Here is a 12,773-nt window from a genome sequence, read left to right as displayed (position 1 = left end):
TTAAAACAGATTATGTAGTTTGGCATATGTTCATCGAGCTGAATCGAAAAAGGAGCGATGTGTGTTTGTGTTGAAAGCTTAAATCGTATAGAAAATATAAACCTGGAAGGTAAAAACTCAGACTATGTTAACAGTGCATGAGAAGGATCAGAGATGCTTTTAGAGCAGCTATGGAATTTCTTGATTTGGAAGAGGAAGGGAAAATAACTTGAGTCTTAGTCAGAGAGGGCATAATGCAGAAGTTGCGCTGTAAATCCACTTTTAACTGCATCATCATCTTGTCTGAGAAATCATTTGACACCATGGCAGCCTGTCCAGAGCTCCGTTTCAACCTGGATCACGGCTATCTGGAGGGACTCGTCAGAGGAATGAAGTCTGGCATTCTAACTCACGCTGACTATCATAATCTGGCCCAGTGTGATACACTTGAGGGTAAGACATCTTTTTCTTTTATGAACTTTTGAAACAGTCTAGACATTCTTTTATACATCAAAAGTTCTAATTAAGTCTGAAAAGCAGCCGCATTAACATCAAATTCCTTCACCTGCATCACATTTGTCAAGGGTATAAAATATACAAGAATTGATAGACTTTGGCCGTAGAGATGAAGGTGAATGGATTCCATGCTCTTGTCTTCAGGTGTTATGATTGATTAGAATAGAAGAAGTGAGACATTTGGTATATTTCACTCTAGTTTAATATCATCAGCTGGGTTGGTAAGCAATCCTGTGAAAGATAAGGTTGCCTGCTCGCGAACACATTTCTGCAAAACATTTCAACCAATGTACGTGTGTGTGTGTGTGTGTGTGTGTGTGTGTGTGTGTGTGTGTGTGTGTGTGCGTGTGTGTGCGTGTGTGTGTGTGTGTGTAATTGGAGTACAATCAGTTGTTTAAAGAGGAAGTGATGTGTCATGACAATATGTCAAAGTCCAGAAATAACTATCTTGTCGTCTTGTTTCATTCCCTATCTTTATTTCCTTTTCCCCTTTCCTTATTTCTTTCCTCTCCTCTCCTCAGACATGAAGTTGCACCTGCAGAGTACAGACTACGGCAAGCTGCTGTCCTCAGCTGACGAGGACCTGACTGTGTCTCTGGTGGACAGCAAGCTGAGGGAGAACCTGGTGGCCGAGTTCAGCTGCCTACGCTCCAACGCTCTGCCACCTCTCTCCACCTTCCTCGATTACATAACGTACGTCACAATTAGTTTAGTAACCCTCCTCTGCTCTTTCATCCTTCAGTTCACATTCATTCATTTTAGGCCAAAGCATAAACATAACTACCACAGGATTATTGTAGGTGGAATCGAGACTTTCTGGGAAGTTATAAATTGTGTAGATTAACACAAAATAGCAGGAATTTAGAATAAAATGGAGTGTGATTATGTAGGAAGCTGCACACAGACCTGAATGAAGGAGTTCAGGTAAACGCTGGTGTGCTTGTTGCTTGTTGTGAGTGTTGCATTCTGTATCAAGTGAAGATGTCTCATAATGACCCTGACCGACCTGTTCCGTCAGCTATTACACAAGATGATGAAGTAGAGGCGGGTGCGATCTGCATAGCAAAGACAGAAACTGTGCTTTAGTGGGTTAAAAGCTTATTTCACTGAACACGTGAACTCGGTGAAGGACGAGTGGGCCTTTTACAAGAGGAGCGTGAAAGAAAGTGTCACGTAAATAAACAGGCATTCATTGGAGTCTGTGTTGCCATAGCTACGGCTACATGATCGACAATGTGGTGATGCTGATCACCGGGGTCCTGAAACAGAGGGAGGTGACGGAGCTCCTTCCACGCTGTCACCCATTAGGAGCTTTTGAGCAGATGGCTGCAGTGGGCATCGCTCGTACACCATCTGAACTGTACTCAGCCATCCTGGTGGACACGCCTCTAGGTAACGAACACACCTCTGCTCTCAATAACACACTCCATTTCTTTCATTGTAAGTTCCAAAAGGTTTGAGGGAAAAGGCCTTTGAATATGTAAGAGCCCTATGCCTGATGTACGCCCACATTATTATTCTTTGTGTGTTCATAATGGAATCAAACTGTTTGTGTTGTAGCTGGGTTTTTCCAGGATGCTGTCTCTGACACCAACCTGGACGAGATGGAAGCTGAGATCCTCAGGAACAAAATGTATAAGGTGACTGTGAGGTGACATCACTGCTTTGCTCAGTATGACTACTATCAATTCTCATGTGTTAATCATGTGATTAGGCCTGATTTCATATCTTTACCCTCCTAAGGCCTATTTAGAATCTTTCTACACATTCTGCAAGAACATCGGTGGCCCCACAATGGATGTTATGGGTCCGATCCTGCAGGTAATGCTACATTTTCAAGACACAGGCTGTTCTTTTATCAACATCTTTTTATGGTTTTAATTTATTGAAGATGATTTCATATTTAGGACTTTCTGCAGTGTGTGACATGCATCTACATCTGTATCTGCAGTTTGAGGCAGACCGGCGAGCCTTCATCATAACAGTGAACTCCTTTGGGACTGACCTGAGTGGCGCCGACAGGACAGCTCTGTATCCATGCTGTGGTAAACTTCACCCTGAGGGGCTGAGGCTGCTGGCCAAAGCAGAGGATCCTGACCAGGTCAAAGCTGTTGCCGACTTTTATGCAGTGAGTCTGGAAATCTGCTCTGTTTTAACAGCAAACCCAGATGCAGCCAGAGTTAAATGTAGATGGACACTAACTTTGATGCTTAACTGCCCTCCAGGAATATAAAATCATTTTTGATGACCAAGCACCAGAATCTAGACTCTCCAAGACTCTGGAGGACAAATTCTTTGAGCAAGAGGTATTTCAACTTTGTTGTTTCTCATTATGAGTGCAGATGTAAATCAAACTTGGAATATTGGAGGCAAATATGTTTCCCATTTCTGAAGACAGTAATTCAAAACAAATAAATGAGATGTCGCAAAAGACAAAGATAAAGAACAGGCAGGTAAACTCATTCTAGAACACTGTGTTCAGAAAAGTCCTCACGAACTGGAGTTATGCAACTCCATGTTCGATGGAGTTGCATAACAAGTGGAGGCAGGGAAAAAGGTTTGTTTCTGCTGACTGGTGAGACACCACAAATGTGATCTTTGGAGCAATTAAGAGGCGAGGGAGGAATCAGAACGAGCCAGAATCCAGCAAAGCTCTTCTCTGTGTGACGCACTCTGGGGTCTTAGATCACATTCTCAGTTGTATTAATATGTATTCATCTTTCAGTTGGTCTCTGTAATTTCTTCTTTCATCTCTTGTCAAGGTGAAGCTGAACGCTCTTGCCTTCATGCAGCAGTTCCACTTCGGAGTCTTTTACTCGTACATCAAACTGAAGGAGCAGGAGAGTCGCAACATAGTGTGGATTGCTGAGTGTGTCACACAGAGACAGAAGTCCAAGATAGACAACTACATACCAATCTACCTGGGAACAAAATAACTGCAGCAACAAATGAAAATGCATGTATTTAATTTTCAGTCTCACAGTATATAACAATGTAGTGAATGCCCTGCATCAGTCTGAATAAAGACACTGATCTCTTTAGAGAAGTTAGGTTGTGGAGATTAGTTACTGTGGTTCAATTGAATTAAGTTGTGATAAGTTCAGTACAGAACACAAAAGAACAAAGAAAAACATGTTCTGATTAATAATAAACATAAAGGTTACTTGCTGGTTATTGAGGTTCACATTACAGGCATATTATCTAACAAACATCATATTTAACAGGATATTAGTACACATTACATCATATTACAGCAAGTACGATATCACACTATCACAAACTATACAATGCAGCACAAAAGTCAAAAGTTAATGAAGTAAAGTATAGGAAGTGGCATAACAGTACATTTGTTTTAGCAGCTAACAGGTGACAGAAATGACTCATCTTTGCTCTTAAGGTTGCTGTCATTCATGCTCGTGCTGAAACAAGAAGAAAAGAGAACAATAAGATATTTTCACCTCCGCTACACACGAGTCAGATTCAAACATTTGCAGCGGGAGTAGAGCATAACTCTGCGACTACAACACATCGATTGAATTTGTATTTCTTGGCTGGTATATTCTGACTTACAGCACTGGACAGGGACCTCCAGTGGTATGTAGTTCTGCTGGCAGAGATGAACGAATGCAGACGCTAATCTGCAGGAGGCCGCAGTGGAACTCCTCTGACACACCGACAAGAACTGACCAGGGTCCACCTGACACACACATGACATTCATAAACACACTGTGACGGATGAGACTGAAGGTGAGAAATAAAAAAAAAAAATTAAAATAGCCTGGACAAAATTATTGATACCCCTTACCCTTAAGAATTGGATAGCGGTGATGTTTCAAGCTGACAATTTTCTATACTTAGTATCAGATGCCTCTTATAACAGTCAATTACATATGGAGTAAAGAAAGGTGGATTTTATTTATATTTCAGTCAGTCTCAACTGACTGAAATAAAGCAAATGTGTTTTAGTCTTTGTCGAGACAACACTTTGTTAGACGTGCACTCGTTAAGTGAACCTTTTTAATTTGTCCTTTTTATTGAATATCTTGAGTCATTCAAGCTTGTGTAAGACATTCCATTCTTGTTCTATGGGCTGAAAGAATTTTTTTTTTTGTGATTTTGTTGTTGTTGAGATATTAAAACTATATACTGGATTTCCTCACATCACACATTCTCAGTTCCATAGTCAGCTCTGGCAGCAGTAAGCTTAAAGGAATGGTCTGATATATTTGTACATGTTAGGGTGAGGTTGTTGCCATCTTATCAGTGGGACGAGAAGAATTCAATACAGTTCCTGTTTTTCAGCTTCTTTCACTTCTTCTTTACGTAAAAGAAGCGAAACAGGAAAAACAGGTGAAACAGTCGTGTTTATTCAGAGGTGAAACATCATGACCTGCTGTTAAATGCCTTGGCAAAGAAACTCATTCACTGTCTGTCAGGCCAGCAGGGTTCAGAGAAACCTTTTATGTGAATTTTGTTGAATTTCCTACTTATCTGCAGTATTTATGGACAGGTAATTTTAGTCAACTAGACTTGCAACTAAAGGCTTCAGGTCTCATTCGAATAAACACGAAAATGTGAAAGCTTTTCTGTGTGCGGCGTCTGAAGAATGCACACATGCCAGTGTGCAGACATCTCCTGTGTAAGAGAGAGAACAGTATGCTTTTTCAGCGCGCGTACACACACACACAATCCACAGTGACTTAGCGTTCACGTGCGCACAGCAAAATTTACAGGCACACAGCTTCAAACACACCGTCTCTGTGGCGCAATTGGTTAGCGCGTTCGGCTGTTAACCGAAAGGTTGGTGGTTCAAGCCCACCCAGGGACGAGCTTTTCCTCCTCTGTTACAGAATGCTCTGTGTGTTTCACTAACATCAAGTCTACTGTATAAAGAAGTGAACACTTCCTTCTATAGCTTCTTGAACTGTGGATGAAATTACATACAAATGACACAGCTTGTCCTCAGCTTTAGGCAGTAGTCAGCATTTTTTCCTGCACTTTAAAGCATTGACTTTATACAGATTGAAGCAAAAAATATTTTCCAAACATCATGTATACGCAGTAACGCAACAAATAAAGTTAATGCACGCGCACACACACACACACACACACACACACAATCCAAAGCAAGAGCTCAATAACTGACATGCCCGAGGGGTGAGGAAGTCTCTGTTGCGCAACTGCACACGCACAAAAAGACACACACAGACAGTGGTGCACACAGTCTCTGTGGCGCAATTGGTTAGCGCGTTCGGCTGTTAACCGAAAGGTTGGTGGTTCAAGCCCACCCAGGGACGATTTTACTCTGTTACATACTGGAGGTAAACTTCTTAAAGCCTTTACTAGCAAGACCATTTGCTAAGCATTCACTTTCCTTGGATACCATAACCTGAATAACTGATCACCTTCACGCACATGTCTGCAAGAAGACAATGAGGCTGCGATTGTTTGCTCAAACAGTTCAGCTGTGTGTGTCTACTCACCACCCTGAAACAGCAACTCAACGGTGAATCAGGGGAAGAGAACAGAGAGTTACACGTCACAGGGCCCGTGGTGTCTCTGTGAGAGGGCTCCTTTATGGCAGGTAGGCTGCAGGTAGGCCTCATCTGCACACAGACAAAAAGTCATGACCAAACTACAGGTGACATCACATTACATTACATTACATTACGATCATTTGGACATCACACAGAAAGGTAACAACAGGACCTGAACATAAGAAGATGCACATGGAAAACAAACCTCACTTTTAAATATGGAGGCAAATTCCATTCCTACAACATAGTGCCTTGATTAAAGAGGAGCTTCAATCTAACCCACATGTTTAGCTGGTGGGGAAAAACAGCACATCCAGAGAAACCCACACAAACACGCTGAACTCCATACAGAAAGGATCACGGCTGCAAAACCAAGACTTTATGTGGTGAACAGCAGGCAGTGTGCTTAGAGGCACTATAAAGCTTTGGTTATGTATTGATTAGGCAATACATTTATTTTTCCAGAGTGACGTATACACAACAATGCAGCATCATAAATCGAAGAATTTTAGAATCAGAGGGGAAAATGTGGCCATGCAAGGCTGGTTAAGAAGATCAATGAACATTTAGAATGAAATGTTACCAAATATACAGAAGATAGAGTCTTTTGAATAAACCTGTACATGCACGCACAGGAACACACAAGTTCTCTGTGGCGCAATTGGTTAGTCGGCTGTTAACCGACTGTTAAACAGAATGTAGACAGCTCAAGTAAATTCAGTAACAAGAAGTCTGCTCTATACAGCAGTAAACACAGCCCAATATTCAGATGAATCATAACAATAAGTAATATTAAATATTGAATGAATTTTAAGTTTCTGGAAAAAAAGGTAGGAATGGAATGTGAGGCTTTGATTGTGATATTATCCTAACAAGAAACCACTGAGAGAACCTCCACCAATTCCAGACCTTTCTCTCTAACTTGCCAGGCCACCCTCTAGTGGTAGCTCTGTGTCAACAGAGGGCAAGCGGTCTGCATGGTCTCTAGGGTCTAAAATTGTTGCTTTAAAACTTTTTTTTTGAAAAATGAGTGATTTGGTTGCAGCACAAAATCTTCTATAATGCATCTCGGCCTGCAACCCACCTCTCCACAAAATTTCATAAAAATTCATCAACAATAAAAATGGATTCAATGCGTACACACATGGACGCACGCACGGAAACACACAAACATGTACACTGCTGCCTGCACACAGTCTCTGTGGCGCAATTGGTTAGCGCGTCCGGCTGTTAACCGAAAGGTTGGTGGTTCAAGCCCACCCAGGGACGAGTTTTTCATCACATAATGTAGACGGAACAGGGAAATTCAGTAAGATTGTGAACAGTGGGCTCCAACTGCCTCCATGGAGGTATGAGCTTTCATGAAAAGACAGACAGTACATCCTTCCATTTAAATGGCCTATATGTTTAGCTGTACTCTCAAGTATTGACTTGACACAGATTGAGGCAATAAATCCTTTCCCAAACAATGTACACACAAAGTCACTGAAAAAAAGCTTAAATCATGGCCTTATAGATTTGGACACGCTCCCACACGCACACGCACCCCTGCACACACACCGTCTCTGTGGCGCAACTGTTTAGCGCATTCGGCTGTTAACTGAAAGGTTGGTGGTTCAAGCCCTCCCAGGAACGTTTTGTCTGTTACAGATAAGATAGTGAACAGTAGACTTCATCAGCCGTTCAGTAGCTGTGACATAAAGGTGCTTATGGAATGCGAGTCTCTGATTGTGTTACAATCCTATCAAGAAACCACTGAGAGAACCTCCACCAATTCCAAACATTTCCCTCTGCCTTGCCAGGCCACCCTCTAGTGGTAGCTCTGTGTTAACACAGGGGCAAGCAGTCTGCATGGTCTCTAGGGTCTACAATTATTGCTTCAAAATTAATTATAATAATTCTAAAGTTGTGATCCTGTTCAAAATCACCTATAATACACCTTGGCCTACAACCGACCTCTCCATAAAATTTCCTAAACATTCATCAACATAGACCTGGGCACGTACCCTACAACACTGTAGTCTTTGTGGCGCAATTGGTTAGCATGTTCGGCTGTTACTTGAAAGGTTGATGGTTCAAGCCCCCCCAGGGAAGAGTTTTATGTTTCATAATGCATGTGTAGGTAAGATAGTGAACAGTCGGCTCCTTCAGCCTTTATAGAGGTATGAGCTCTGTCATGGAATTGCCCCTCCTGAGGTTTCTTCCTTTTTTCCTTATCTATATAGGTTTTCTCAAGAGATTTTCCTTGTCTTCCTTTATCCGAACAGACTAACACAGCAATCCTCTTCTATAATGCACCTCAGCCCACAACCCACCTCTCCTCAATATTTCATAAAAATTCATCAACAACATTGATTCAACTTACTTAACAACTTATCAACACACACACACAAAATCACTATCACACAATCACCCAACTGAAAACATACTCCTAATAACACAGCACTGTGAGTGTGTCTGTCTGTCCTACCTGCCATCCAAGGAGAAAGGCCTCTAAACTGTCAGCTTGAGATCCATCAGGCAAAGAAAAATCATTCCCTGCTTCATTGTCATTGGTCCCCAACAGACCCGTGGACATACCTGTGAAAACAATACCAGTTAAATGCTGTAAGTATATTGCGCTGCTTTCACCTCACATCCTCCTGAACTCACATTTCCAAGTTGGGAAGTCATAATGACTAAATCAAATAAACTAAATCAAATGACCTGTTTTTTGTCAACTGTTATTTGCTCTTAATACTGAGAAACCCGATCAGAAGTGGTTCTTACACAAAATTAGTTTTAGGTTTGTTCTCCTCTCTTAGTTTTGTCCTTAAGGCCCCTAAAACATACATTCACCAGAACAATCATGAAAGAGAGAAATTATTATCACATTTTCTATCAAATATCATATGGGCTCTTTAGTTTTCCTACCATGCATCCACCCGTCAAGAGTCAGGGTGCACAACTCAAGCGACAGGTCACATGACACCGATATTCCATTTTGATTGGACTCCACAGTGTGCGAGCCTCTTCTGATAGTCATTCCATGTTCACTGTGGAACATGTGTGATACAGCATTGTGGCAGTTGGCCGTAACCTGTAAAATAAAGTTTCCCATACTCAATAAATCTGTCATGAATGCTTTGCTGCTGCATTTATTGGGAATCAGAGACAAATCCCAGAGCTTTAGTGACAGTAACACATACTAGACCATTCTGCTGAATCATGATGGTGCTGTTTTTCATTCTCATCAGGAGGAAATGCTGTGAATGTGAGTCTGCCGCGAGCAGCAGAGTGAACGAGGGGTCGGGACTGACGTCTTGGGCTAGAACGAGTGGGCACGAGGCTGGGAGCTCATACAGATGCCCGTCAAACGTCACTACAAACTGGTCTGCTACCAGCAAAGCTTGGTCTAATGGAGACAGGCAGGGAGTTGTAAATCAGAGACAGACTTAAAGGTATAAACTGTAGTTTTGGATATTTCTTTGCTGATTAAATACTTCACATTATTTAGATCCTCACTTTTCTGAGTTTCTTTAATTTCTTCTGAATTTACTCCATATTTCAAAGGTTATAATGCATTGATTTAACCCTAACCCTTTGATTAGTTAACTAAAATATTTTGAGAATGTCCTTCTTACAAATGTTCTTTCATTGTATTCTATATTATTTAGAAAAACGCCACAAATTAGGAATATTAGTAGAAATGTCAATGGCAAATGAAAACCGAATTCAATAGAAAAAGCGTGCTGTTGAGGATGAAACCATCATTGTAAAGATTGTCTTACATGTAAAGGGGCTGTCCATGAGCCTCCTCTTCAAGCGGTAAAGCTCAGCAGTAGGCCTGACAGAGATGAGGCTTTGCAGGGGCCTGAGGAGCCACTCTTCTAAAATGACCTCCACCAGTCCAGCTTCAGCCACCCTGGACCAGGAGACCCCTGGCAACGGCACTGAGGCGATCACTGAACACTCGCTGGAAAACAAGAGTATTCTGTTCAATATGTGTCAGTGAAATGAAAGAAATTGTCAGATTACATCACTGATCATCTTCACTGACTCCCAATTCAGCATAGAATCTAGTCTTAAAATTTGCTTTGTGTTCTTGTACATGTACTGTGTACCTCTATCTTTTATTGAGACAAGCATCGCTACAGTATTTTGTGTTGACATACTTTTGATCACAGCATAACATGTTATTCCTCATGCAGGTTTTGGACAACTGTAGTACCTGGGGGAGAATTTGTAGACAGAGACCAGTCGTTTCCGGATACCAGAGAGTGCCGTCGCCAGTTTGATCTCAACCCAATGGTACGTTTGCTGACCTGCCTAATTCACACAAAACACACCAATCATACTGGTCATCCACAAGACACATAAAATACACAATCACACAACTGTCACTGTGACTGAATAGAACACCAGAGAGGGGCTTCCACACCAGATCCAGAGCTGTGCTGAGAGTGGCTAGGCCAGCCTGAGTCAGCAGTCTCAGCTGAGGGTTTCGCAGCAGAGCAGGCAGGATCTCCACCAGTTGCTCAGTCCACGGCGACACGGCCTGCCCCCACAGTGCCTCCAGCCTCTGACCCTTCACATCCTGGTACACACCTGCCAGAGTGGCCAAGGGCCCTGAAGATCCATGGAGCAGATTGGATGAGATGGATAAGATTACGGTTGGGTTTTCTATTCCAGTGAGAGCAATCCATCCACTGTTGTCTTATCTATAGTCTATACCTCAGATTTTCATTATGGGTTTAATAGTTATCAGTTACCACATCAAGTTTATTTTCATACACAACGATAACTAAATAATATTTAACAGCATCCCTATATTCACAGAAACAACCATTTACCACAGACATACTGTATCTATGGTTACCATCAGCTCTAAGACTCACTCCTGAGTTCCTGTTGTCCCAGCAGCGAGGCGTGCTGCAGCAGACTGAGAAAATTAGGCAGGCTGTCAGTCAGGACCCAACGGAGGCGACTGTTCTGCCAAAGAGCCAACAAACTTCTGTCTCTGTGGCCCAGGAGAGCCTCAGCTTGCTGTGTAAGAAGAAGAGCCACAGCGCTCAACTCCTGGAGCAACTCACTGTCTCTGGACTGGAGAGAGAGAGAGAAAACAATAAGCATATTATCACACAATGCACGTTTAAAGTAAATTGAATTTGGCTTATTCATATTCTTCATATTTTTTCACCTTTGTGAGGTAAATCATACTAAATAAGATAAGATAAGAAGATAAGAAGAAGATTTTGTACAATGATCACCTGCAGTTGGAATTCACTGAGTAGACGCTGACAAGCCTTGATTCTCTCCAGCAGTTTATTTCGTATCTGTGATCTTAAATAGTGAATCCGTGCCTGTAAGCAGTAAACAGCAGCATTCAGTATAATCCTTGTAGCACAATGTGTGCTAGTGTCAATTCCACCATTTTTCTCTGTAGGACATAAAGTACCTCCACTGCTGAAAGACTCTCCAAACAACCACTTGCTTTCAGCATCAGCCTCTGATTGGCTGTAACCATGGATACGCTGCTGAGAGTCACAGGTTTATTGGTGCCCTCTCTTTTCTGCACATCCAGAAAACTCCGATTTGTTTCCACACATGCCACGACAACAAGGCTCTCATCAAGGCCTGGACCTACATGTGAAATTAACTTTAGTTTAATGTCCTGGCCTGTACCACAAAAAGATTCCTTGAATAACAAAGACACAACTCTAATTTTGCAGATTACATAATGATCACATCATTCACAAATACTCTGCACTTATGCCTTCTCTAAATAATTTGACCATTGGAGGCTTTGTTTTATATACTATACTACAAAAATTTGACATTCTTAGTCCATAGCAGTCTTCTGACTTGTTAGAACATGTACCAAAGACCTATGACTCTATTTATTTCACGGTAATGTCATGATAATGTCTGGTGCTTTCACTCCTCTGTTCCATACCTACCATTCTTATAGCCTGCTGTGGTTTGGAGACATCTTCCCTCTACTGTCCCATTGAGCCAAAACATCTCTTTGCGGTCCAGACTGGTCTGCAGCTGGAGCCTGGACCCTCTGTGTGTAGAGAGGGCACTGCCCCCCAGCTCCACACTCCAATTGCCCATCCTAGACTGAGGTGTACACACACACATACTCTAGCATTCAATGTTTAACTTAGAAACATTATAAGACTGGTAATTCATTGCGTTGTTTACCTCAGAGAAGAGAGAAATGTTAGTACAGTGGGCAGTAGAGGTGTTGGTGAGGATGAGGGTGAAGCTGCTTTGGCTGGGACGCTCTGTCACCGACAGCCGAGTCTGAGTGTAAAGCAGCTCCTGTCCTGAGTTCACTCTGTGAGAACCCGACCATGATAGAGTCTGAGTGACGCACAGAGAAGGACACAGTGGGAGAAACAGGAAATAAACACAGTGGCATCCAATCTAGGTGAACCCCTTGGAAAGAATGCGATCATAACACGAAGTCAAATCAATTCAAAACACATAGGGCCAGAGTATTGATAAGCTGAAGGCAAGTAGAAAGAGATTTCGCAATTATAATTTCAAATTGTGAAACGCACGGCAACCTTCTTCTCCGATATCATCGTCAAAAACAAAAATAACGCACATGCCTTGTTTGCTACCGTCGACAGCCTGGACTCATCTACCTGGGCCTGCCCTCTAAGACAATCCCACAGTCAGCCTGCTGTCACATAAAAATGTATCAAGGATTAAAGGATTTATGTCTCTGGAGGACTTGGAAGAACATGTCCA

At 42.1% G+C, this 12,773-nt stretch overlaps 1 protein-coding gene and 3 non-coding genes across 4 annotated transcripts; all 4 read left to right on the top strand.

Moving 5' to 3' along the window:
* The first annotated feature begins 289 nt into the window (after positions 1-289).
* On the top strand, positions 290-3,541 carry LOC142994192 (V-type proton ATPase subunit d 1-like). Its single transcript, XM_076144921.1, has 8 exons — positions 290-432; positions 1,017-1,188; positions 1,709-1,887; positions 2,056-2,135; positions 2,239-2,316; positions 2,447-2,623; positions 2,721-2,801; positions 3,258-3,541. Exons 1-8 carry the CDS (start codon positions 303-305, stop codon positions 3,429-3,431), a joined length of 1,071 nt encoding a protein of 356 aa, XP_076001036.1. The 5' UTR covers positions 290-302; the 3' UTR covers positions 3,432-3,541.
* A 1,708-nt stretch (positions 3,542-5,249) lies between these two features.
* On the top strand, positions 5,250-5,323 carry trnan-guu (transfer RNA asparagine (anticodon GUU)). The gene has a single exon. It is a non-coding gene; the product is annotated as a tRNA-Asn (tRNA).
* Positions 5,324-5,718: 395 nt separating this feature from the next.
* On the top strand, positions 5,719-5,792 carry trnan-guu (transfer RNA asparagine (anticodon GUU)). Its single transcript has one exon. It is a non-coding gene; the product is annotated as a tRNA-Asn (tRNA).
* Positions 5,793-7,227: 1,435 nt separating this feature from the next.
* trnan-guu (transfer RNA asparagine (anticodon GUU)) lies at positions 7,228-7,301 on the top strand. The gene has a single exon. It is a non-coding gene; the product is annotated as a tRNA-Asn (tRNA).
* The last annotated feature ends 5,472 nt before the right edge of the window (positions 7,302-12,773 follow it).

Source organism: Genypterus blacodes, unplaced genomic scaffold, assembly GCF_046128005.1.
Source record: "Genypterus blacodes isolate CSIRO-AG114 ecotype Tasmania unplaced genomic scaffold, CSIRO-AGI_Gbla_v1 ptg000029l_1, whole genome shotgun sequence".
NCBI lineage: Eukaryota > Metazoa > Chordata > Actinopteri > Ophidiiformes > Ophidiidae > Genypterus > Genypterus blacodes.
This window is presented reverse-complemented; position numbering and strand designations above follow the sequence as displayed.